The 27,695-nt window shown below is 42.0% G+C and overlaps 1 protein-coding gene across 1 annotated transcript in view; it reads right to left on the bottom strand.

Moving 5' to 3' along the window:
- The window catches only part of ATRN (attractin), a 333,522-nt gene that overhangs the window by 157,911 nt on the left and 147,916 nt on the right, over positions 1-27,695 (bottom strand). The window contains exons 13-17 of the mRNA XM_033953188.1: positions 25,390-25,511; positions 23,054-23,192; positions 18,555-18,730; positions 4,859-5,081; positions 1,460-1,645 (exon numbers count right to left, since the gene is read on the bottom strand). Of these exons, the coding sequence (XP_033809079.1) occupies positions 1,460-1,645; positions 4,859-5,081; positions 18,555-18,730; positions 23,054-23,192; positions 25,390-25,511 (846 nt within the window). The remainder of the gene's footprint in view (positions 1-1,459; positions 1,646-4,858; positions 5,082-18,554; positions 18,731-23,053; positions 23,193-25,389; positions 25,512-27,695) is intronic.

Genomic DNA, 27,695 nt, shown 5'->3' with positions numbered 1-27,695 from the left:
CCATTATTAGATCAAAAGAACAGCATAATTGCTTACGTTGCACTCATGGGAGATCATCATCGTGGCCAAAGGCTGGCCTTCTCACAATGGTCTCGTTTTTCTATCTCATTACATTCTATTATATAACTTTTGGTTTAGTGACATCATCAAGTTTGACGACCAATAACATTTCTATGGGTGGTCTTAAAGTTTAGACAAAGAAACATTCCTCCGTGTTTAAAAGTTATACAAAGTTTTCAGAAAATTACTTTTGATTTCTGAATTAACATTATAACATTCAAGAGAATCTATAATTATTAACATGGTGCTGAGAAATTCTCAGCCGTAAAGGAAAAAACTCTTCCTAAGCTGACAGATTCAAATAGCATGGCCTTACACAGAAACCTTACTCTGGAGGAAGGGGGGGGCAAATCCCCCTCTCCTCTCCCTGAAGCGTGGGCTTCCAATGCCCCCCTTCTTCCTATTCTTGAGGCTGACTCTAATTACTTCCAGATGCTGCCTTAGAATTTTCCTTAGTGTTTCTTCAGGTTTAAAATATATAAAATATGTTTTTTCAAAGCAACACAGTCATACACTTCAATCCAATCATTCACTCTTTGCTTGGCCAAGCTTTCATTCATTCAATAAATCATAATTTTCATTCAAAACTACATCCAATTCAGTTTGAGACAAGTTATATCTCAGTTTGGAATATGGAGTCTAATATGCTCTTCCTAACTGGCCTAAGCACATCTGTAATCAATTAGAACCACGAGGCTAAAGGCGGGAAGCTGAACAAAGAACCAGAGAGGACAAAGAACAGCAGGGAACCAAGATGGAGTTCTTAATATCTCTATGCATGTATGTTACGCTTTACCTAATTTCCTCTATGATCTGGCTCAATAGCAAAGTACATAAAGAAAATATTATTATTCTTTTTCTTAATATTTATCTATAGTGTGTTTTTCTGGCCTTGGCTACATCTACATTCAGATTTTTATTCACCTGTTTTTCCGTACGCTTCTATTTGGGCGCGGTCCTTAACTAACACAGATGTTTGTCTAACTAGAATTACCCAGAATCATACGAAAAACTGGCCTTTTGTAGAAAAACGTCCACAAAAATACTGCACTATCATGGTCTGACATCCATTCCGTCCCATAACCAGCCACGAGCCACTACTCAACCGTTACCCTCTGTCTCCTTCCACTTAACCAATTTTTAACCTAGTCAATCACTTTAGGGCCTATACTGAGGGCACTCAGTTTATTTATTAGCTGCCTATGCAGAACAGTGTCAAAGGCTTTGCTAGAATCCAAGTACACCACATCTAGAACTTACTGTGTCCCAAAATACTAAACCTGATAATTAGCATTTATTCACTATACTATGTCATGCTGCATTCATTCTTGAAAATGGAAATGGTTTATCTCTGAACTTTTGCATTTCTTTAAAAAATAGGAAATTACAGAGTACTCACGTGGACAACTGCTTGTGGTATACCACTCCATACACTGGCCAAACGGAAAAGATGCTACATAGGCATTTGCATCTACACACTGTCTCATGTTACTGCACCACATACACTCTGAATTACCACTGGTACATTCTCCACATTGCATCCTCAAGGCACAGGGTATGCGGCATTGCTTGGCACTGTGGTTAGCTGAAAATGATAAGTTAATAAAAAGAACAGAAATTCACAATTTACTGGAAAGCATCCAAAAAACTTAATTGCGTGATTTCCCCTCACTGCAAAATTAAACTGTTCTCCATTATTTCATTTTCATTTCACTATTTTGGCTTCTGACAGCTTTAGGGCTTTTAGAGTTTTCAGGAAGTTTTAAAATCCCTAATGTGTCATATACCATATTTTCATTTCCTATCAACATTTATTACATATTTGGATACCTTTTCTTAAGTAAAACATAAGCATTACTATGTACCATATTTTTCGCTCCATAAGACACACCTGACCATAAGACGCACCCTAGATTTAGATGAGGAAAACAAGAAAAAAAAAACATTCTAAACCAAATTCTCTCTGCCAGGCTCTGCACCCAATTCCATACTCCTTGCCAGGCTCTGCACCTTATCTCCCCTCCCTGCCAGGCTCTGTGCCCTGTCCCCCTCTGGTGGCCTAGTGGTAGGCCAGGACAGGGCACAGGGCGGGCAGGGACAGGGCACAGATGTCAAGGCAGATCACTTTTTTAAATATGCAATGTCACCTCAGTAACAACTATAGAAAAATAGACAAACATAGTGCAAAATATAGACAACAGATATAAATTCTCAAAACTGACACATTTTGATCACTAAATATAAAATAAAATCATTTTTCCTACCTTTGTTTTCTGATGATTTTCTTTCTTTCTTTCTTTCCTTCCTCAGGCCTAACAATTGTCCCTTCCTTCCCTCCCATGTCCCCCTCAGTGCCTTCCAGCCTTTGTCCTCTTTCTCCCCCTCCCCCATTGTCTGATTTCTTTCTTTCCTTCTTCAAGCCCAACAATTGTTTCTTCCTCCCTCCTATGTTCCTCTTACTGCCTTCCAACCTTTGTCCTCTCCACCCCCCTTCCTCAGGCCTAACAATTGTCCCTTCCTCCCTCCCATGTCCCCCTCAATGCCTTCCAGCCTTTGACCTCTTCCTCCCCACCTCCCCTGTTGTCTAATTTCTTTCTTTCCTTCCTCAAGCCCAACAATTGTCCCTTCCTTCCTTCTATGTTCCTCTTACTGCCTTCCAGCCTTTGTTCTCTCCCCCTCCCCTTCCTCAGGCCCAACAATTGTCCCTTCTTCCCTCCCTCCTATGTTCCCCTCACTGCCTTCCAACCTTTGCCCTTTTTCCCTCTTCCCCCCCAGCCTGCCCGCCCGCTGGATATAATTACCTCCCACTGTGAAGACACGTCGTCAAAGGGCAAGTGCTCCAGGCTGGATGAAGCAGCAGCGGCGGGGGGAGGGGAGGGGGGGCGAGAGACGCCTGGCTTAGCAGTGGGTCAAACTCATCAGCGTGGCACTTCAAGCCATGGCCTCATTGCGGCCCAATAAGGAGGGATAAGCGGGGAGCCAGCGTGGAACAAATTGCTGGGAAGGTCCAGGCGGGTGAACGGATTGCACTTTGCCGGCCCAGAAACCTTATCCCCGACATCAATTTTGACGTCGGAGAGAAGGTCTGGCCCAGCCAATAGGTCTCCAGAATACTGTGTGCAATTCTGGAGACCGCACCTTCAAAAAGATATAAACAGAATGGAATCAGTTCAGAGGAAGGCTACTAAAATGGTTGGTGATTTTCATCATAAGGCTTATGGAAACAGACTTAAAGATCTCAATATATATACTTTGGAGGAACAGCAGGAGAAGGGAGATATGATAGAGACCTTTTAAGTACTGATGTGACATAAATGTACATGAGGTGAGCCTCTATCATTTGAAAGGAAGCTCTGGAATGAGAGGACAAAGGATGAAGTTAAGAGGTGATAGGCTCAGGAGTAATCTAAGGAAATACTTTTTTACAGAAAGGGTGGTAGATACGTCAAATAGTCTTCCAGTAAAGGTGGTGGATACAAAGACTGTGTCTGAATTCAAGAAAGTAAGGGATAGGCACATGGGGTCTCTTATGGAGTGGATGCTGCATATGGGCAGTATGGATAGGCCATTTGGCCTTTATCTGCCATCATGCTTCTATGTTTAAAAAACTAGATGTACAAATGAGAAAACATTTTCATGTCCATGAGGTCATCCATAAAATTCAGTGAGTGCCAAGACTGCATATTCCTAAATCTGAAGGAAGAATGGGTCTCAGACGATCCAAATGCACAAAAAATGTTGAAATATGAACAAAAACTTCCAGAATCCAGTGTTCTGACAAGTAGAAGGAATGGGTGAAAATCTGCCAGTACCAAAAGGGAAGGAAGAAAAAATTTGCAAAGAAAAAAAACCAATCAAAGGGAGAAACAAGTATCAACTCCACAATTACAGTGAAAATAGAATTACTCCAGAGACCATTTAAGGAAAGATGACCTGAAATCTGAGGATGAGCTATTGAAAGTTGCAGCCCAGGATAGTGGATTATGGACAAGATTTACAGCGTGCATTGAATAAATTGGTGCAACATACATCTGTTGACTCTGTAAGAAAGAACTAGAAACAATTATTCATTCCATGGCTGGCTGCAAAGTGCTGATGATGGAAAGTTTTTATTTAGAATGGCAAAAGATGGAGCATCTTATTCATTGGAAACTCTGCAAGAATTACAGCATTCGTGTACCAAAAAAGATCATAACCCTACAAGAGTTGTGAGTGGGGGGGGGGGGGGAAGAGAGGTTATGATCATCTGGGACATCCTGTCTGCTAAAAAGCTGGATGTGATAAGAGAGAAAAACACTAGAACAAAATTGATTATAGGGGTCTCAGTCTCAAGGGATTACTCGTGAATCACATGCAGAGAAAAATATTCTCAAGTACCATGAAATGCAGTCAGAGACCAAGAAAATGTGGCAGAAAAATACATAGAACTTTCTATGTTAGGCATTCAAATCTAGTAAGAGCCACAACAATGATGAAAAGCAATTTTAGGAGGCACCAGGCAATGCAGAGAAAAAATTAGGTGTAACAGTAACAATTTCATTCTTCTACAATAGCAGCATCTGGATGACATCAGTGCAACCGAGTCAGGATTATTGTTGTTTTGATTTTTTTTCTAGCCATAAGCAAATATCAAAAGATGGTAGCTTGTTTTGAGTTATATATTCTTAAAATAGGCATCTTCATTTTGTTTTTTTGTCATAGCAAGATACCAACAACACTGATATTATTTGAGGTTATTTTTAGTGAGGTAATGTCATATGTTTAGCAAAATCACTGCTACATTTAGCTGAATGATTACCTTGTCTTTCACAGATGCTCCCATTTATCTGATGAATGCATGATGCTACTTTTAGCCCCTTATAAGTAGTAGAGTCTGCCAGATACCCACAAAACCCAGCATCACTAGGTTCCTCATCTTGCCACTGGAGAAGAGTATTTGTAAATGGAGACATATCTTCCCAACACCAATAAGACACATTGATCTTCCTTAATCCAATCCAAGGGGTCAAAGCTGTTTTGGACTAAACAAATATAAAAAGTAAGCTTCCACAATTATGTAATCTATTGTTTTTATCCAGTATGACACATTAATGTGACTGAATGTATACAAACTCTATAAAATATAATTTATAAATATACTATAAATTATGACTTTTCAATAGCAAATATAAAGATCAAGTGTAGAAAAGGACATGGGGACAAATTTGTCCCTGTACCCGCACATCTATCTCCATCCCGAGTTCTGTCTCTGTCCCATCCCTGCAAGCTCTGTCCTTTAAAATCATAAGTGTTCGAGGCTTGTGCAGATGAAGACAGAGCCTGCAGGGATGGGACAGGGACAGAACTCGCGAAGACGAGATGGGGATGAAGATAGATCCGACAGGGATGGGGACAAATTTGTCCCTGTGTTATTCTCTGAAGTGTACAGCAACCTTGCTTAATGCTGTTTAAGGACAGGGAACAGTAAAGCTATAGTTTGATGCTTGTTTGTTTTAAGACATCACACTTTTTGTTTACTTTCCATTCTTTACTATACAGTTCACATTAACTGGTAGGTTTCCCAATATTCTGAAATCAAGTGAAATAATACCGATAGTAAGCATTTAAAACAACATACATGTTATCATTAGAATGTTTAATAATGCTTGCTGCTAGTACAGCAAGCTATAGGTGCATACCATAATGCAGTAGAAAAACATTGCTGCCCACCTTTAATAATGAAAGATTAGGTTTTTACCTGGATAATCTTTTTATTAATCTTCACAGGAGTCCGTACGTTAGATGATCCATCCCTAACCATAAACTGGCTTTAATGCCAGCAATCGGTCTATAGTTAGATGCTATGGAGAGGTCTGCTTGGGCTGTTTTTGGTATGGGGCAGTGGTTCTCAACCCTGTCCTGGCGACCCCCCAGCCAGTTGGGTTTTCAAGATATCCCTAATGAATATGCATGAGAAAGATTTGCATATAATGGAAGTGACAGGTATGCAAATCTCTCTCATGCGTATTCATTAGGAATATCTTGAAAAGCCGACTGGCTGAGGGGGTCCCCAGGACAGGGTTGAGAACCACTAGTAATAATAATAATAACTTTATTTTTGTATACTGCAGTACCACAAGCAGTTCAGGGGTTAGGTGTTAAGGTATAGGTGTTAAGGCTATTTTTCCCATTTCTTTGAGTAGGTGCCCTTGGTTCAAGGAACTATTTAACAGGTTGGTGAGCCAGTTGATGATATGATGCGCAGCTGCTGAAAGAAGGTATGGAGGACAGTTGTCCAGGGGGCTGCTTCATAAGGCTAGCTTTGATATTAGCTTATTGGTATCGGGGATGGATAGGTTAGTGAATGAGGGCCAGATCTGGTCTGCTTTTATGGATTCAGTGTATTCCGAATAGTTGTGTTGGGAAGTGTTAGTTGAGGCTGTCCTAGCAATTTCCGATTGGACCAACTTGACTTTGTTGAGGAAGAAATCTGCAAGTTCTTGGGCTGAGATTTTATTAGAGAAGGTTGCATATTCTTGGTTTGGGGGGATATCAGTTGTCATACTAGACGGAACAGTTTTTTGCTGTCGGTTGTGTTGCCTCCTATACTTCTGGCGTAGTAATTTTTCTTTGTTTCGGATATATTGTCCTTATATTTATTTATGGCTGCACTCCATTGTGTTCTGGTGTCTTGTTTTTTCCTCCATTTCCTCTCTAGACATCTGCATAGTTGTTTGTCTAGTCTTAAGGACTCCATAAACAAAGGTGAAGTTCTGTTTGATTTTATTATGCGTGGTTGGAGGGGGAAATACAGTATCTAGGGTTTTGGATATGATTTTGTTCCAGTTGAGTATCATTGAGGTGGTGTTATTCGAGGGGGAGGGGAGTGATTTTGACACTATGTTACAGAAGAAATCAGGTCTTGTTTTCCTGCAACTAGTCTTTTGTCTTTGGTGGCTTTGGAGTTCTGGTCTATGTTGATTAAGTTTAGGCAGAATTCTAGGAGAAAGTTATCTGTCCATGGGACAGGGGACCATTTGGCCTCATTGACTATTTTAGGGGGAGAGGATGCAAAGAGGTCTAGGGTATGGCCTTTTTCATGGGTGGGGCCTGAAGGTATGATTGTAATTTGGCAGTCCTCAAGTAGAGTTTGAGTTTAGTGACTTCTTCATTTTCTGCAGATTCAAGGGGTAGATTGATATCACCGAGTATGATTAGTTTGTCATGTTGGCAAGTGAGGTTCGTTATTTCCATTGTTTTTGCGAATTTGAGTCTGAATTAGTGCTAGGTGGTCTGTAGAGTAGGAGGATTCAGACATTCTTGTGTGTGGGGTTGAGCTCGCTATCGAGCATGCAGGTGATGTATTCTAGGTCAGGTTGGGAGCTTGAGTCTGTCACGGCAATGGTGTATGAGTTTTTGTAGGTTAATGCCAGGCCACCTCCTCGTTTGAGCTTTCTGGGAAGATTAAGAATGTTGTGACCCTGTGGGCAGAGGTGTGGAGTTCAGGGCTTTTGGGTTCTTTCAGCCATGAATGTCAAATCAATGTCATTGGATGTGACTAGATCATTTAGGATGAAAAGCTTGTTTACCACTGAACGAGCGTTAACATATAAGCAGGGGATGGTGACTTCTTTTGGTTTTGTTGAGCAATTTGTAGGTAGTGGGTTGTCGAGAGGTTTAGTATACATTTGTTTTCTGTGTTTGTTGAGGTTGTGTTTGTTCCAGAGTATGGGAAGGATATGCCGAGGTTATCCAGTGTATTCGGTCGCTTGGTTTTGAGTTTCTAGAGGGCTGGGTCTTTGTTGCTTGTAGTTCCATGGGAGATTGATGTAATTGTTGGAGGATATGTTGTGTAAGGCTGTGAGGTTGGAGAGGCATAGAAGAGGAAGTATGGGAATATGAGAGGGCGTCATCAAGAGGGTAGGAGTGAGTGTTGTTGATTGGGTAAGACTTAAGGCGTTGTGTGTCTCTTATATCTTGTGATATTTGATACTCTGTAGATGTGAGTTTGGTTGATGAATGAAGTCGCAGATTCAGTGGTTTGTAAGGAGAGCATGCGGCTGTGTTTGTATGGTGTGCGTGTGAGAGTGAGGCCGTTTGACTTCTTTTGGTTTTGTACTACTATTTTATATATTTATTCAATTTTATAACTTTACAAGAAAATACATCTTGCTTAGGATAATACAGCAGGAATAAATGTTCAAAATCACATTTTACCAAAGAGTAAAGAATACATAGCCATGCTTTCTTAGACCACAAAAAAAGAACTTAGGGGGGATTAAAGCAGGTAAATAAGAAGTTAATCAATCATGCTGAAAAAAGGTACAATAAAGGCTATAACATAACATAATCTGCATTCTAAATTCTATTATCACCTCATAAAACAGCAAATTTTCTTCAGCTTCAGAAAGGATCTTAATTGCTCTAGTTGAAAAAAAGACATATTTAACTTTAGCATATTTGACAATGCATTTACAAGGGTACGCAAGCAAAAAAGACACCCCCAAAGCCCTAGTATCCTGTCGCAATGCCAAGAAGTTTCCTCTTTTCCTGGGTAACCTTAGTGAGTTATCTTTTTTCTACAGAACAGTTCTTTAGACACACGGAAGTAGAGTTTCATAAAAGAATCAATGTCCTGTTGGAAAATAAAGGAAGCCAAAAGTGTCATTCTAGGTGTAGAGTCAGAAATAGATTCCTCTAAAATGGCTGAAATATTATTTAAATCCAATTGTGGAGTTTGTTCTCCAGCCCCCATTGTATCACGGTTTTTAGGGGGAAAAGTGGTTTTGTACTTCTGTATTAAGTATTTTTAGCTGTAGTCGTTGTTCGTGTTCTTGTCTGTTTGTTGTCATTATCTGTTTCTGTTGTCTGCTTGTCTAGTTTGTTTTTCATTGTCAGTTTTTATTGTTTTAGTTGACTGTTTATGTTGTCTTGACTGTGTTTGTTGTCTGTTTGTTTTGTCTGTATTGCCGACTGTATTCCTAACTATTTAAGAACTTTCTGGTTTTGGTCATCGCAAGGGGCATCAGGCGGCAGAGTTATCTACCATGCTCTTCCCTGCAGTCGCTGGGCTGGGCTGGGGCAGCTTTCAGCAACAACGAAACTGCTCTGAAGAATGTGGAAAAACAGAAGTTGGCGCTGCAAGGGGCGATGGGAGGCGGAGCTCATACTCCCACACCCTTTCTGCCACCCCTGCAGCCACTTAACTGTATTGGCTGGGGCAGCTCTCGGCAATATTGGAATTGCTCTGAGGAGTGTAGAAAGACAGAAGTTGGCGCTGCAAGGGGTGTCGGGAGGCGGAGCTCGTCTCCCACGCTCTCCCCTGCAGCCACTGATCTGGGCTGGGGCAGCTCCCGGCAACAATGGAGCTGCCCTGAAGAATGTAGAGAAATCGAAAGGTGATGCTGTAAGGGGCGCTGGGGTGCGGAGATCATCTCCCATGCTCTTCCCTCCTGCCGCAACAGAGCTACCCTGAAGAATGTAGAAGATTAAAAGTTGGCGATGTAAGGGGTGACTGGAGGCGGAGCTCGTCTCCCACACTCTTCCCTTCTACTCTCCACTGCAGCCACTGGACTGGGCTAGGCTAACTCCCGGCAACAATGGATCTGCCCTGCGGAATGTGGAGAATCAAAAGTTGGCGTTGCAAGGGGTGTCGGGAGGCGGAGCTCGTCTCTTATGCTCTACCCTACTGCCTCCCCTGCAGCCGCTGGACTGGGCTGGGCTGGGGCAGCTCCCGGCTACAACAAAGCTGCCCTAAGGAATATAGAAAGTTAAAAGTTGGCGCTGCAGTGGGCGTCGGGAAGCAGAGTTTATCTCCCACGCTCTTCTTTCAGTGCTTAATTTGTGGATCTTTTAATACCCTTTGATGTACTTACCTTCCTGCTCTCTGACTTTTCCACTTTGGTTGAGAGTTAATTGGTTATGACTCAAAAACAGCCAAGGAATATCTGAGATAAGACGAAAACTCGGAAAATGGCTGATGAGATTACAGGACTAATCTTTACTCTACACGAGGCTGCAATACAGGAGCTTACAAAAAATCTTACAGCTGTGATGGATAATAAATTATCTAAAATCCATATGGCCATCTCATCATTTGCCTTGCCTTGGATAAGGCCTTCTCCACTTGTTTGGCAGCCTTTATGTCTGCACTGATGATTACTCCCAAATCTCGTTCTTCTGAAGTCCTAGCTAATGTTTCTCCATTTAAGGTGTAAGTTCTGCATGGATTTCCGCTACCGAGGTGCATGACCTTACATTTCTTAGCGTTGAAGCCCAGCTGCCATGTCGAGGACCAGTTTTCTAACGTAAGCAGATCCTGCGTCATACTATCCTGCAGATTGATTTCACTTACTATATTACATAGTTTGGCGTCATCGGCGAACAATGTTACTTTACCCTGAAGCCCCCTGGTCAAGTCCCTTATGAATATGTTAAAAAGGAATGGACCAAGGACCAAGCCCTGCGGCACTCTGCTGGTCACCTCCGATGTCTCAGAGAGGGTGCCGTTGACCACTACCCTCTGAAGTCTTCCACTCAGCCAATCATTGACCCATACAGTTAGTGTCTCACCTAACCCCATCAATTTCATCTTGTTTAATAGTCTGCGGTGTGGGACGCTGTCAAAAGCCTTACTGAAATCCAAGTACACTAAGTCCAGAGACTCCCCCGAGTCAAGCTTTCCTGTTACCCAATCAAAGAAACTGATGAGATTGGATTGGCATGACCTACCCTTAGTGAACCCATGTTGACTGGGATCCCTTAGATTCCTCTCATCCAAGATTGTATCTAATTTACCTTTAAGTAGTGTTTCCATGAGTTTACACACTATTGATATGAGACTCACTGGTCTGTAATTCGTAGCCTCTGCTCTGCAACCCTTTTTGTGCAGAGGAACGACGTTAGCTGTTTTCCAGTCCAGGGGGCTTTCCCCGTACTTAGGGAGAGATTGAAGAGCATGGCTAACGGTTCCGCCAGGACATCGCATAGCTCTTTGAGCACTCTTGGGTGCAATTTGTCTGGTCCCATGGCTTTGCTCACCTTGAGTCTTGATAGTTCGCTGTAAACATCAGCTGGTGTGAACTCAAAATTTTGAAATGGGTCTTCCGTGCTTGACTTTGCTTCCAGCTGTGGACCGTGCCCTGGTGCCTCACAAGTAAAAACTGAGCAGAAGTAATCATTCAGTAGTTTGGCTTTGTCCGAATCTGCTTCCACATAATTCCCGTCTGGTGTTCTAAGGCGTACTATCCCGTTTGTGTTTTTTTTCCTGTCACTAATATACCTGAAGAAGGATTTGTCCCCTTTCTTAATGTTCTTGGCTAGATTTTCTTCCACTCGAAGTTTGGCCTCCCTGACTGCTGTTTTGACCGCTGCAGACCTTGCCCTGTATTCAATGTTAGCTTCTCTTTTCCCCGTATGCTTGTATGAATGAAATGCTCTTTTTTTTCTCCTTGACGAGGGACGAGACCTCATCAGTGAACCATTGGGGTTTCTTTTTCCTTTGTTGTTTATTTACCGATTTTGTGTAGCGGATAGTTGCCTCGTGTATCTAAATAGTGCAGGCCCAAAAGGAGAGGGACGAGGGTAACAGTGAAGTGGGGAAAGAGAGAGGGGGGCATATGTATATAATTGCTGATGGAAGCTTTATTTGTAAAATTTAAAAATTACTAATATAAAAAAAGGATAAGGTTAAAATTTATCCATGATTCTGGAACAAAGCCTTTGTTAAGATATAGACTAATTAATTCATCAATATCAAATTGGATTTATGGCCAATAGATATTGTACAAATAACTCTAGAGTATTACATCATTTCTGCCATGTGTCTAAGGATTTGCTCTACTCTGCAACAGACATTTTTAAATGATAAAAAGAATATCAATATGTTAGAATGGCCATATCATCTGCAAAATGCTACAGTGATTCAGTTTGGAAATCTTTTTTATACATATTGTACAAGTTTTATATAGTGTGCCTGGGGCTTACATTTGGGTCAATTTTATTTTATTAGCACTTCAATTACATTTAAGTATGAGGCAAGGCTGTCCATTCTCTCATTTATTTTACTTAATAGATTTATTTATTTAAAAATTTATATACCGCATGTTAACTATGCGGTTTGCAAATTACATACAAATCAACTTAAGCTCCATATACAAACAATAGTAAAACAAATAACAGGTAAAACACAGGAAGTCATTAATAGGCAGATGATTTATAACAATGGCCACTGCTATTGAACAGCATATTAATATATTGAGGATAAACAAAGTCATGTGAGGAAAAAGATGTCACTAATATGCAGATGACCTTATGATAAGAACATAAGAACATAAGCAGTGCCTCCGCCGGGTCAGACCATAGGTCCATCATGCCCAGCAGTCCGCTCCCGCGGCGGCCCAAACAGGTCACCTGTTTGAATCACCAGAAGGGGCCCCCTTGCCACCCTGGTTTCCCATTGAAGTCCTATCTTCCCATCGAAGTCCTAACCCTCCGGTTTTGCACATGCACGACCTGGTCGGGATTCTATACTTATTTCCTGGATACTTCTCTCAGTATCCCACGATCCCTTTATCCCTCAGGAATCCGTCCAATCCCTGTTTGAATCCCTGTACCGTACTCTGCCCGACCACTTCCTCCGGCAGTGCATTCCAAGTGTCCACGACCCTCTGGGTGAAAAAAAACTTCCTTGCATTTGTTTTGAACCTATCTCCCTTCAGTTTCTCCGAGTGCCCCCTCATACCTGTTGTCCCCTTCAGTCTGAAGAATCTGTCCCTATCCACCCTCTCTATGCCCCTCATGATCTTGAAGGTCTCTATCATATCTCCCCTGAGCCTCCTTTTTTCCAGGGAGAAGAGCCCCAGCCTATCCAACCTCTCGTCGTATGGGTAGTGTTCCAGCCCTCTTACCAGTTTCGTCGCTCTCCTTTGGACTCTCTCAAGCACCGCCATGTCCTTCTTGAGGTATGGCGACCAATACTGAACGCAGTATTCCAGATGCGGACGCACCATCGCTCGATACAATGGCATGATGACTTCCCGCGTCCTGGTTGTGATGCCCCTCTTTATGATGCCCAGCATCCTGTTGGCTTTTTTCGAGGCTGCTGCGCACTGTGCAGATGGCTTCAGTGATGCATCCACCAGCACACCCAAGTCTCTCTCAAGTCTGCTGTCTCCCAACAATGCCCCCCCCCATTTTGTAGTTGAACAACGGGTTCTTTTTCCCTATATGCATGACCTTGCATTTTTCCACATTGAAGCGCATTTGCCATTTGTCTGCCCAGTCCTCCAGCTTCTCCAGGTCCCTTTGCAGGTCCTCACACTCCTCCCTGGACCTAACTCTGCCGCACAGTTTGGTATCATCTGCAAATTTTATGACCTCGCACTTTGCCTCTTTTTCCAGGTCATTGATAAATATGTTGAAGAGTAACGGCCCCAGCACCGATCCCTGTGGCACACCGCTTGTGACTCCCCGCCAGTCAGAATATTGGCCCTTTACTCCAACCCTCTGCAGTCTACCCGACAACCAGTGCTTGATCCATCTGTGCACATCTCCTCCCACCCCGTGGTTCCACAGCTTCCTAAGCAGCCTTTCATGTGGCACCTTGTCGAAAGCCTTTTGAAAATCGAGGTAAATGATGTATTATTACAAGTGGTTCAATCTCTCCTTCTGCTGATGGGTCTTCTTGGGCAGTTTTTCCCTTATATCATGGTAGTAATCAAACTTTTCCAGTGGGATTCTGGTGGCATCTATTCCCTAGGATTAAGATTTTTTCCAGATCTCAAGGAGATTAAGCACAACTCTGAAAAGTTATTGTAATTTCTTTTTCAAGATGGCGGCTGGTTAGGCTGTGAGTTATGGTGCCTATAGCCATTTTCTGTTTTATTTTAGTTTTATTTGTTTTTATTTTCTGGGTTTTTTTGGCTCTTTTCTTTTTTTAACTTTGTATATTGATCATTCCTTTTATTTTACCCAGTTTATTATTCATATCCAATCCTTCTTCCTAACCTAAATCTCCTGCGCTTGTTCATTAATGGCTGAATCCTACCTCAGTCTGCCTAGTGGTGGACTTGTGCATTGTGTCGGGAGTTCTACGGATCGCTGCCACGTCTACCCTGCTGATGGCTGCTCCTCGGCAGCGGGGCATGTCCTTTGTGTTAGGACAAGATCTGCATCAAGCCTACAATTTCCTTATGGCCGATGCGGTCCCTGTCTCTCTAGGCCTGGCTAACGAGCTGAGGCCCTATGTGGTTAAAGGCGTGGCATTGGCAGGGAATCAGTGCGGGGACAGGAGATTGCTGTTTTTCCTGGATGTTGACTGCAACATCTAGCCCTGCACACTGGGCAGGGACTACTTTGACAGCCTGTTGATCTTTCCCAGAGCTGGAGGATCAGGTTCTGGAGATGCCGGGCCTGATGTCAGGAGATGGTGCATCTGATATCAGAGAGACTGTAGAAAGGAGAGCTCGCAGATGCTAAGCTCCCTTGTGGACAGTGGATCTACTATGGCCTGCCTCCTCCCTTCTACTTGTAGTCTTTGGCTGTTAACCCTCTTCTGCGGTTGGGATCCAGAGTAGAGAGCTGCACGGGAACGGGGACGACGGGAATCCCGCGGGACCCGCGGGCATCCCGCGGGTTCCCCCTTTGGGTCACGGGGATCCCGTGGGGACGCCCCTAGGGTCGCGGGGATCCCGTGGGGACGCCCCCTAGGGTCGCGGGGATCCCGTGGGGATGCCTCCGAGGGTCGCGGGGTTCCTGCGGGGCTGGATGTACTCAGTCGCGCGGCTCTTCTCCCTACCTTCTCTGCTTGCAGCACAGAGCCGAACGGAAGTCTTCCCGACGTCAGCGCTGACGTCGGAGGGGAGGGAGGGCTTAAACAAAGCCCTCCCTCCTTCCGACGTCAGCGCTGACGTCGGGAAGACTTCCGTTTGGCTCTGTGCTGCAGGCAGTGCAGGTAAGGAGGAGAGTAGCCTCGCGGTTCGAGTGGCTACCAAGGGAGGGGGCGGTTCGCCCCGCCACACCCCGCCCCGGTTGCAGCACAGCCGGCCAGGTCCCCTTACTTTTGTGGCACTTCCCCGACCGACCGACAACAGCCCCGGTCCGACAATCCTCCCTGCCCTGTAGCCGCGCATCTAAATTATCTTCTTACAGCAGCTGTAATAAGGTAATTTAGATTCGCAGTTAAGGGCAGGGAGGTTTGTCGGACCGGGGCTGTTGTCAGTCGGTCGGGGAAGTGCCACAAAAGTAAGGGGACCTGGCCGGCTGTGCTGCACCCGGGGCGGTAGAGAAGGAGTGGGGAGAAGGACGCTGAAAGGCCATGGGGAAGACGGGAGGAGGGGGGGAAGGACTCTGAAAGCACTTGAAGACAGAGGAGGGAAAAGGACGCTGAAAGCACATGGGGAATACAAAGTGGTGGAGAAGGACGCTGAAAGGCCATGGGAAGGGCGGGGGGGGGAAAGGACTCTGAAAGCACTTGTGGAAGACAGTGGGGAGAAGGATACTGAAAGCACATGGGGAAGACAAAGGGGTGGAGAAGGACGCTGAAAGGCCATGGGAAGGGCGGGGGGGGAAGGACTCTGAAAGCACTTGTGGAAGACAGAGGGGGGAGAAGGATGCTGAAAGCACATGGGGAAGACAAAGGGGTGGAGAAGGACGCTGAAAGGACATGGGGAAGACGGGGGGGGTGTGGAGAAGGACGCTGAAAGGCCATGGGGAAGACAGAGGGAGAAGGACGCTGAAAGGACATGGGGAAGCAGAGGGGGGAGAAGGACACTGAAAGCACATGTGGAAGAAAGAGGGGGGAGAAGGACGCTGACAGGACATGGGGAAGATGGGGGGAGAAGGATGCTGAAAGGAAATGGGGAAGAGAGAGTAGGGAGAAGACGCTGGCAGGGAAGAAGACAGATGCCAGACTATGGGGGGAGCGGAGAGAAGAAGATGGGTGCCAGACCAATTTGGAAGGGGGAAGAAAGGGAGAGGCACAGTAACAGAGCAAATGGAAGATGCAGAAGGAAGAGAGACAGTGGATGGAAGGAATTGAATGAGAACATGAGGAAAGCAGAAACCAGGCAACAAAGGTAGGAAAAGAATTCTATTTCTTTTTTTTTATTTTGCTTCAGGATAAAGTAGTATATTAGTTGTGTTGATAAAAATTTATAAACATTAGAGGCTCTGGTAGAAACCCATTTGCAAAGTATGTATTCTTCCCAATTAATATTTTCAAATTAATAAAGTCTTTTTGCTTATTTGTAAATGGGTTTCTACCAGAGCCTTTAATTCAGTAGCATAATTAAATGAAATAACTATTTCTGAAGTTTATATGGACGGGCGGGGACGGAGGGGATTCCTCGCGGGGACGGGTGGGGACGGAGGGGATTCCTCGCGGGGACGGGTGGGGACGGAGGGATTCCTCACGGGGACGGGTGGGGACGGGAGGGATTCCTCACGGGGACGGGTGGGGACGGGTGGGATTCCTCACGGGGACGGGTGGAACTTTGGCGGGGACGGGTGGGATTTCTGTCCCCGTGCAACTCTCTAATCCAGAGATCATCTTCGGCCTGTGACAGACTAACATAAAGGGATCATATCTCAGCCATTATATCCTGCTGTACACTAAACTGAACCCAATTGGATTTCTATTCCACTTCAGCTTAATTTTCTCATTCATTTTTTTTCCATTTTCTTCTTCCTTTTATTGAGTTTTTATATTGTTTCTCTTCTTTCTACTATATGTATATAGTTCCTACCGTTACTTTCAGGTTGCATAGCATAGATTGTGATCCCGTCTGGGACAGATAGGTAATATCTATGTACCTTAATATCATGTTTCAGTTTATCTATCTTTAATGCTAACAATTTTCCCTGATGAATTCCTTTTGTACTCTGCCTAGAACCGCAAGACATTGCGCGGTATACAAATAAAGACTTATGTTATAGGTTATGAAAGTGTCTATCATTGGTCTCCACTATCTGTCTTGGTGGATGGAGTTGGTAAAAAAGACTTTCACTCTGGTTATTAACTATACTTTAGGTATGATTCCTTGTTTAGTCTCAGTGGAAATTTAACTTTAAGTGCATTTTACAAGAAATAAAAGTTATCTAGAATAGACTTAAAGTCTTGCAGAAACCTAGATCACTGGTAGGTCGAAGCAGTAAAGTGCTCTAGGCTTTGTGCATAGGTTGGTTTGCCTTTTGCTCACAATTTTATATGCAACATATATAGAAATGAGTTCTACACAACCTAACTTTTCAAAGCCTCAGGTAGACAACTCAAAACACGTTTAACTCCATGCTAAGAAGCTATTCTGCACGGATGCAGAGAAGCGCCCAGAAGTCAAAAAGGCTAAGTATGAGGACAAATCAAAAATTAAAGGCAATTAAAGGCAATTCAGAGCTAGAAAAAGCAACAAACGTACACGTACATTGCCTATTGGTTAGTTCGTCCTTACACAGTGCAGCGCTAGACTTTTATTCATGTAGCAGCCATGAGGTCAGAAACACGGACACTCCATTGAAGGATTGCACCAATGAAGAACATACAGTAGTGTGCTTTCTTTGGGCAGAAGGAGTGAAACCTGTGAAAACTTTTTGTCGAATATTGACTCAGTAGGGACATGGCACCATAAATCAATGAAAGGTTTATGAGTAGGTAAAAGGTTTAAAGTGGGAAGAACAGGTGTAGCCGACGAAGGTCGTTCTGGTCGTCCATCAACATCAGGGGCACATGGGTAGATGCTTTGTTTAGAGAAGACCAACAGATAACGGTGTCTCAAATGGCTGCAAATTTGGGTATCAGCTATGGATCTGCATTTGCCATAATGCATGATGACTTGGCATACAGGCAAGTTTGTGCATGATGGGTTCCCAAATAGTTTACTGATCTGCACAAGCAACAGCGTGTGAAGGTTGCGACCCAGTTCCTGAGACAGTATGAAGAAGATCCGAGTGTTCTGGAGTGAACTGTCACCGGCGACAAGACATGGATGCATCACTGCAACCTGGAGAGCAAAAGACAAAGCACGATGAAGTAAATGAAGTAATGCTTACCTGGATTCGGGAGCAGCTGAAAAACTTCTTCTCTGCAGGAACGCAGAAGCTAGTTGAACAATACAACAAATGTGTTGTCTTGCATGGGGACTATGTGGAAAAGCAATATGTTCAATTGCTCATAGTTACTTCAATTAAAGCAGTTAAATGTATTTTGCCTTTACTTTTTCATTTACTCTACAAGGCCAGGGCTTAAATGGAAGAACCGAGGAGGATAAAAGTTTAACTAATTTTTCTGCAGAAGTAATGAGAATTTCATGCCTATTTCTTCCTTTTAATTTAAGTGTAAGGACCCGAGAACTTTTGACTTCCATGAATAGCATGGGTTTAAAAACGAAGCCTGACGAGAGGTGTGCTGACCAAAATGCTATGTAATGGCACTCAGATTTGACCACACATCTGATAGAATGTTAATTCTGTGCATAAATGTTATTACAAAAATTGTAAACAAAAACAAGAAGCAGCCATACCTGCATATTCTGTAGATATTTAAGCACAAAGTTCACTTTCTTCTGAGTTGTGAGAGAGGCTAATACAGCATTGTGATTCCGGCAGGCCAGCTTGGCAATATCATTGTTTTCCTTGGCTGTACTGATTTTTAAGCATGAATTGCCAACCAAATACCAGTTCACGCCGCAAATATTTTCTAGACATTGAAATAAAAGAAAAAGTAAGAAAAAGCAATGATAAAAAAACATTATGCAGCTTGTGGCAAAAGCAAGTAACTCATTTAATCAACTAAAATCAACCAGTGTTCTAAATTTAAATGGCTGCTGGTTTAAAAATAAGTCAAAACCCAAAGCTACTCAGTTTAATTAACTGCCACTGTTTCCATTAGCACCATGCTCAATAAGAGCTGTAGTAAAGATTATTTTCTTCCCCATTTGTTTTTTTCAAGGGGAGAAAGGGGGAAATTTGTATCACAGTCCTCTACACTTACTATTCACTATGGGTTACTCACACCTTGGAAGATTAGTTTCTTACCTTTGGTAATCTTTCTGTTAGTCCCTGATGGAGTCAATACAACAGGTGCTGCATCTCAATCCATAAATCAGGTTTTGCAGAAAACCACACACTTTTCTCCTCTGCTCCTCCCATTTGGCTGAGGAATACAGAGCCCCCTGCAATTACGTCCAAAAGCAACTGAATACATAAGAACATAATAATTGCCATACTGAGATAGACCAAAGGTCCATCAAGCCCAGTATCCTGTTTCCAACCGTGGCCAACCCAGGTCCCAAGTACCTAGCAGAAAACCAAATAGTAGCATCATTCCAGAGCGTGATGCCATAATGCCTCATTCTACCAATGCCTATGAGACAAACTTATCATTGGTGTCACAATGTTTAGCTTCTTAACTTTTTTGTGTGCTAGGTCTTCAGTGGCTTGAAACATCAATGAGGAAGTAAAAGAAAAACTCAATAGGAATGGAGTAAATGGATAAAAAGAAAGAATGATGACACAAACTAAGAAAATAAAGAAAGGAAGGCCCTAATAATTTAAAAAGTTTGACGTGCTGAGAACACTGAAGACACAACTCCACAGAAAACAAAGAACTGCAGGTCCCATGAGTTGACATCAAGAGGGAGGCACTGGCATATGTGCAATACAGGCACTGCCTTAAAATTTAAAGTCAAACACAATACATACAAAATTTAAAGCAATAAGTCAGTTAGTACAGGTCTGTACCAAGTTCCGTGGACGACGTCATCCACACGTGAGAATATTATACAAACTTGTCCTCAGAGAACACCTATTCCAGGGGAGCAACATTGATTTCTTGTCCAAAGAAACTAGCAACTCTAGGAGATATCATGAAGGGTCATAGCAAAAAAGGGGGTAATATGTGAAATGTCCAAAAAGCTGCCTACTTTGTGTGCCTTTCTAAAATGGGCTCCTCCAATGCCTCCAACAGAGTACATAAATTTTCTTGCTATAACTACTTTTTATGCATGTGTACCTGGGCAAGACTTTATGATAGCAATTTTCTAAATATAAAATGTGGTTAATATATAGAAAATTCTTTATATAAAAACGATCTCCTAAATGGGCAACCAATGCTTGACACTACAACAGCAGAAAAGAACCAGCCTTGAAGGAAACTTCCTTCTTAGGCTTTTGTCTGTTATGGATTTATATCACCTTATAAATATCAGTGGAATAAAAAGAGTGACTTTTATATTATATGCACTAAATACCATACAATGCAATGAATTAAAATTTCTAACAATTTGTTGTTCTTATAGATTTGTGTGCAATAATTCAGAGTTACAACCATAATTGTATTTTCTTATATTAGTCATAAAGAAACAATACAATTTCCAGTTCCAAAGAACTGGTCATCATATATGAATCTTGAGTCACTATGTCTTCAGTTTACCACCATAAAGACTCAATTATTTAAAACTATTGGTCCACAATTTAAGTCCACACATTTTTCTTTATGTGTGGACTGCACAATGGACCCTAATCATATTTCATTTCAACATTTGCTTAAAATAATTCTATTTGCAAACAAACAGGCCATCATTATAAATGATTTTCTCTTTACAAATGAAAACCCAGTGGCTCAGGATTATTTTATGGAGGTTCCTCTTTGCATATAAAAATATGGATATAGTTTTATTTTTGTGATTAACTGTTATCAAGGGGCATTATAAGAAATTCAATTGGAGGGACTAAATCAAAATATCAAAAAAGCCACAAAACTGGAAGGGAGGGGTCCACTTACAAAAGCGGGGCCTTCTTACTTCACTTGGCTTCTAGTCTGTACTGCAAGGGTTGCTTGAGCACAAATTGCCAAGGGAATTGTTTTTGTGGTAGTGCTCACTTAATTGCAAATACATATGAAATTCATTATTGATGACCTACCCCAATTGGCCTAGCCAGTCTGCCTATTTATAGAAGTGCACACTTACAAATATAATATCATGCAATTGCAGATTACCGTAAATACTCGAATATAAACCAAGATTTGGGGGCCAAAAAAATGGCCCAAAAATGGGGGTCTTGGTTTATATTTGAGTCTACTACTGTAGTTTTAAAAAAAATATCCAAATTTAAGCCTACTGGGCTGTGGGGAATGGAGTCGCAGGTCAGGGGCAGGCCCTACATGCGAGGCAGGCAGCTGATTCCTCCCAGCGGTGACCGTGGCAGTCCTCCATGCTGTTTGCCAGCCGCTGGGAAGAGGAGGGAGTGAGGAGTCAGCGGCACATCCAGATTGGGAGCAGCCCTGCCTTCGGTCCTGTCCCAATCCCAGTCCTGCTAAACTGGCTGACAATAATGAAGTCAGACACTGTGGGGGCCTTCCCTCTTGTCAAATCGCTAAAGGCTCTGCTGGTCTCAATCCCACTCCCCTGAAGTTACTTCCTGGTTTTGAGGGGTGGTATCGAGACTGGCAGAGTTTATAGTGATTTAGCAAGGGGGAAGGCCTCCATGGCATCTGGTTTCATTATTGCCAGCCGGTTTAGCAGAATTGGGACAGAACCGAAGGCAGGGCTGTTCACAATCCAGATGCACCACTGATGCCTCACTCCACCCTCCTCTCAGTAGCCGGTAAACAGCATAGAGCCTGATGCAGCCACTGCCGGGAAGAATCAGCTGCCTGCCTCACATGTTGGGCCTGCCCCTGACCCGCGACTCTGTTGGAAGAAGCAAAGGGTAAAAGGTGATGGGAGAAATCTCGGATGTAGGTGGAGGGAGAGAGAGAGAGATGAGGTGTTGGAGGAAAGAGGGGAGAGGATATGTTGGATGGAGGGGGCAAAACAGTAGATACTGGTTAGAAGAGTGAGAGTGAAAATAAAGGGGAAAAAGAAGATGCTGGAAAGGGGGAGAGTGGGAAGAGTTAGCAAAAAAAACTGGAGAAATAGAAGCAGATGGTAATGCAGAAAAATAAATGGAGGAAAACTGAAAAGAAAAGGTTAAAGTCAGAAGAGGAAGTGAAGATAGGAATGAGAGAAGAGGCAGATAGACTGCAGATACTGGAAAGAAAATTAAGAAAAAAGACAGAAGCAGAAACTGGGACACACATGAATAAAATGGCCAGACAACAAAGGTAGAAAAAAAAAATAATTTTATTTTTAATTTCATGAACAGAAAATGTGGTTTTACTGTAAATTTGCATTGCTTTCTTTTTATATTCTAAAGTGTTGAGTGCAGTTTCTTTCTCTGGTGTTTAACTGCATAAGACTTCTTGAGGTTTAAGCTTGATTTTTGTCTACATTTATTTAAATTTGTGGTTGCTTGTAGTTGCGTTTTCCTATTTAGGGGCCTTGTTGTGAATATGCTGGCTTTGTGATATATACATCACAGATATTTGTATTATGTTTAGTGACTTATAGATAGCTGATGGGGAGGAAGGGTGAACAGTCTTTGTAGATTGGCTCACCATGATTACCCAAATTTCTAAGCTCGGTTTATATTCAAGTCAACCTTTTTCCCCCTTTTTGAGAGTGAAAAAGGATACCTCGGTTTATATTTGGATAGGTTTTTATATATATATATATATATATAAATATATATGGATAGATTTATATATATATATATATATATATATATATATATATGTATATATGGTAGGCTTAGCAGCTATAGTGCTTAAAGGATACTGCTTCTTACCCAAGTTAGTTTTTTCTTCTAACTTGTAGTTTCTCTACCCTCTTGAGCATATACATTTCCAGACTTAACAACCAAGGTTCTCCCCCTTTCTCTCTGTCCTATGGTCTTAGAAACAGCTTTGTAATAATATTAACAGTTATAAAACTAGCAGAACTGTTTCCCATATATCTAGTAGCCTAGTTCAACAGAAATTGTCTTGGTTGGTTTCTGTGAAATGATCCTCTATTAGTTCCAACTCAGATACTCCCTAGCCTATGGTATTGCTAAGCTATAAAACAAGATATTATTAATATACAGAATAAATCATCATATATTTAAGTTATTGAATAACAAAGAAATTCTTTTTGCATACCAGGTAATGCAATACACTCTTGACTCCTCGATTCCCACTGACAGTTCTGATCCATTGCACAACTTTTACAGCTTGTTTTCTTGTTACAGTAATAACCTGGATTATCCTTAGGACAATGGTCACAGGCTGTTACTAGACCCTAAAACACAGGTAAACCTTTATCTCAAATTTCTTAACAAACAATAAGTGCAAAACAGTTGAAAACTTGCTTCATGCTCTACAACTACAAAAACATATAGAGTAAGAACTGATTCAAAGAAATAATATATACAATCTTATTAAAATTACTTCTCTTTTTCTGTATCTGGGTGTGTGTCGGGGGGAGGGAGGAAGGAACTTGCATTGGTGGGGGAAGGAACTTGCATTTAATAAAGCTCTTAATGCTAAATGAATACCCTCAAGATTATCCTATAAAATTGTGTCATGGATTAAACAAACCATTCTCATAGCATAAGTCTGGTCTTGTTTGAATCAACACACAGCTAAAAGTAAACTGATACAGTGAAGTCTCTGGCTCATAAAACCATATGTAACATCATGGGTTCCTTCTTTAATATTTGTTTTCATAATTTTTTTATCCTCATGAAAGGATATTATGTACTTACCCTGGTAAGCTCTTTTCCAGTAGATAGGTGAGAGATTCTAGACCATAGGGTTATTTTCCTTTAACCGAATGGACTGCAGAAGAGATCCATTCCAGCTTTTTCACTCTGCCTCTAGTGTACTTCAGTACCTCCCAGCAGTCAGTACCCAAGCATACAGAGACACTCCCATCTGTGAAGTAGAGGCACCCATAACGACAGGCTAAAACATTGTTCTGCTCAAAACTACTAAACAGTACAAGTAACCGCCAACATAGGCTTAAAAGGAGCACAGGAACCACTCCCATAACAGATTGAATTTATGTACAAATTTTTCCTAGCCCCAAAGGGCTGTCCGGTCTCCAAGAAACAGATTGGAGAAGCATAAGTAGACTGAACTCTGAAAGTAGGCACAGCAAGGATAGGACAAGAAGTCTAGAATGTCTTACCCATCTACTGGAAAAGAGCTTACCATGGTAAGTACATAGTCTCCTTTTCCAGTGCAATAGGTGAGACATTCTAGACCAGTGGTCTCAAACTCACGGCCCAGGTGCCACATGCGGCCTGCCAGGTACTATTTTGAGGCCCTCGGTATGTTTATCATAATCACAAAAGTAAAATAAAACAATTTCTTGATCATATATCTCTTTAGCTATAAATGACAATATTATTATTAAGACTTAGCCAAAAGGAAATATTTATAAACTATTTAAAGTTTGAAAATCATTGTTGGAGCCTGTCAGCTCCTCAGTACTCACAACACTGGATACAGAAGCTGCACCTGCATTCTAGCCCCGATTAAGAGCCAGAGTCAGAATTCACTGCCACACTGCTGGAAATGCTATCTCCAAGCTGATCTATGGGCTGCCAGTCAGACTCCACTGTCTGACTATGCCTCCACCCCTGCGGACTACCAACTGCTCACTAGGATGAGCAGAGGTGCGAAAACACAGCCTGCATGCTGCAGAAAACTGCTGAGCTCCCTAAGCATGCTGAACAGTCTGCACTTGACTCCCCGCTTAACAGGGAGTGAGACCAAGTCAGGGACGACCCTGAGCTCTTAGGACGACTAGCAGACTGGCTAACAGGCACCCCGAAGGGATCGGCCTGTCAGCTGCAGGCCGAAGTCTGTGAATTCTCAAGCAGGCAGCGCTTCAAATTTACTTTAGATATGAAAGAACTGCGAAAAGGGATGAAATTAAGTCAAATTAAAAATAATACATTTGGGAGAGCAGAGCACACAACTGCAGCCATGCATACAGAAGAGAAAGACTGCTTGGAGGAGCTATGCTAGCTTGTGAAGTATACTAGAAGTGAAGTGAAAAATCTGGAATTTGTCTCTTCTGCAGTCCATGCGGGTAAAGGGAAATAACCCTATGGTCTAGAACAGTGTTTCTCAACTTCTTCAAGTACCCCCTAAGCCTAACAAATACCAACAGAGTACCCCTGCCCAAGCTCCGCTCCAAATCCGCCCAAACTCCGCCCCAAACCCACCCAAGCTTCGCCCCTGACTCCACCCCCATAATAATAGTACTAATTGTAGTGTAATTTCTTCCATCCATTTTTCATATACACACAATATAATCTTATTAATGCATAATGGTAACTACAAAATTAAAAACACACAAGGCACACTGTACACAGAGAAAATGTTAATTATCATTTATATTTGTTTTCAAAGAGGTCAAGGCAGATAACTTTAAAATATCACCTCAGTAACAACTATAGAAAAATGTCACCTCAGTAACTTTTTACCTGACTTTCAGAGCAATTGCTGTTCATTGAGATACATCGATCATTACACCACTGACAGCCATTTGTGTTTGTTGTACAACTACAGCAATCTGTATACTGATCACATTTCTCATTGTCTGCATCTATAAACAAGAAGGAAAAAGGTGAATGAAACATCAAGCTTCCTGAGAATCAACATTCACGCATTGGCAATGTGGGTAAATGCCTGCTTTTGTCTATCAACCACATTATTGTAGATAAGCCATTTGCCATGATATTTTTTTTTTTTTTTGCTGAAGAGAAACATTTTCTACAAATTAATTTTCAAGACTTAGTTTTTAAAATTGCAAGAATAGAGAGTTGAAATATTTTCAGTAGGTCACATCATTCTGTAAATACTGCTGGAGTAAGAGAAGGTATGTCTTTAGGAAAGCAGATGTATTTGGGAAAGGGGTTGTGTTTGCAAGGATTAGCTTTTCATAGCAGCTCAAGGAGCATCAGGCCATGAGTTAGCAATCTGATGGTACCAGGTGTTAAAAATATTTAAGAAAATCAAAAGAACTAAACTATATATATATACAAGAATATCAAATCAATATATATAGTATAGACCTCTAAGATAGAATAACTACAATCAGTAACATAAGTGGGGAAAGAGAGCTCAGAAAAATGACCCCACATGATTGAGCATATCAAATCATGCAAACCAGGGCACCATACAGTCATTGGTCTCAAAAAAACTCCACAATGTTCATATATTCAAAATACCATTCAATCATATATTCAAAATACCATATATTTAAAATACCATTCAATCAGGATTGCAAAATAATTTTCTCAAACATAGAAGTACTGCAGGACTAACTCAATCCAAACATTTTAAAGTTGGTGCAAAGAGTCATTCCAATACCCAAACTTTGGGCTAGATTCACTAAGCAAACTGATCGTGTACTGATTGGTTTGCGACCCTTTGCGACCCGATTTCCTTCCGACCTGATTCATTAACCTCTGACCCAATCATTTACAGCTCCGATCCGATCCTCCCATGGAAATTAGTAAAACCCCATGCAAAAAAGCCAAGCAATTGATTCACTAACAATTGTTTGGCTATTCTGAATCGGGTTTTACTACTGACAAACCTGACTGCTCCCTCCTGCCAGTTCAGGGGGGGGGTCACCTTCCGGCAGGTGGGCTAGGGCTCCCTCCTGCCGGTTCGGGGTTTGGGAGGCAGGGGGGTTCACCTTCCGACAGGAGGGCTTGAGATCCCTCCTGCCAGTAGTCGCAAGGGATCCTGGTCCTGACAGGAGGACTTGGGATCCCTCCTGCCGGTAGTCTCTGAGGATTGGACTACCAACAGGCCTTGGGATCCCTCCTGCCAGCTTGCATTTTGTCAGGGGAGGTGGTATTTGCCAGCAGGAGGGCTTGGGATTCCTCCTGCCGGGCATCGCAGCAGGAGAGATTAGGCATCTCTCCTGCTGCGATTGTTGCAGTGGGGGGTGGACAGGTTGCCTGGGTTAGAACTTATACCTGTTTTGACTTTGTCTAAGTCAAAATGTTTAAGTTCTGTCTGGGAACCTTTTAACTCTTTTTGGTTATGGCCGCCAGATGACTAAGTCTAAGTCGGATCACCTCCTGCCCTTTCCCCTCCTCCAAAAATGCCTCTTTTCTCTCTAGGCATTCAGAGACAGGGTAACCAGCTTTGATTATCGGTACTTGGACGACCTGTCTTTTTGATCGTCCAAATACCGACTTGAACCTCTTTTTTTTTTTTTTATTTTTTTTTTTATAATTCTTTATTCATTTTTAAACTTTCAACAAGTGTACAATATAAGTAATACATAGATTTACTAACATCACTTGATAAATCTATCAAGATCATAACAAAGGTATATATATCTAAACCCTTCTTCCCCCCTCCCTTTCCATACAATTATTTAATTGAATCAATCTTTGTCATATTTCTTTTTTTTACATTTTTATTTATTTATTTTTTTTCATTTATATAAACCCTCCCCTTTCCCTTCCAATCATAAATAATGTTAATAAAATGGTGTTTATTCATTACAAAACAATGTCAATGGCCCCCATATTTCATTAAACCTTTTATAATTTCCATTTTGTATTGCTATTGAACGTTCCATTCTATATATGTGACATAGTGAATTCCACCAGAAATTAAAATTAAGTCTTGTGTGATCTTTCCAATTTGTAGTAATATGTTGCATGGCAACTCCTGTCATAATCAATAAAAGTTTGTTATTACTTGCCGATATCTGACTCTTTTTCCTCATAGATATGCCAAATATCACAGTATCATAAGTTAATGC

Source organism: Geotrypetes seraphini, chromosome 1, assembly GCF_902459505.1.
Source record: "Geotrypetes seraphini chromosome 1, aGeoSer1.1, whole genome shotgun sequence".
Lineage (NCBI taxonomy): Eukaryota > Metazoa > Chordata > Amphibia > Gymnophiona > Dermophiidae > Geotrypetes > Geotrypetes seraphini.
The sequence above is the reverse complement of the archived record's forward strand: the minus strand, read 5'-3'. Positions and strand labels throughout refer to the sequence as shown.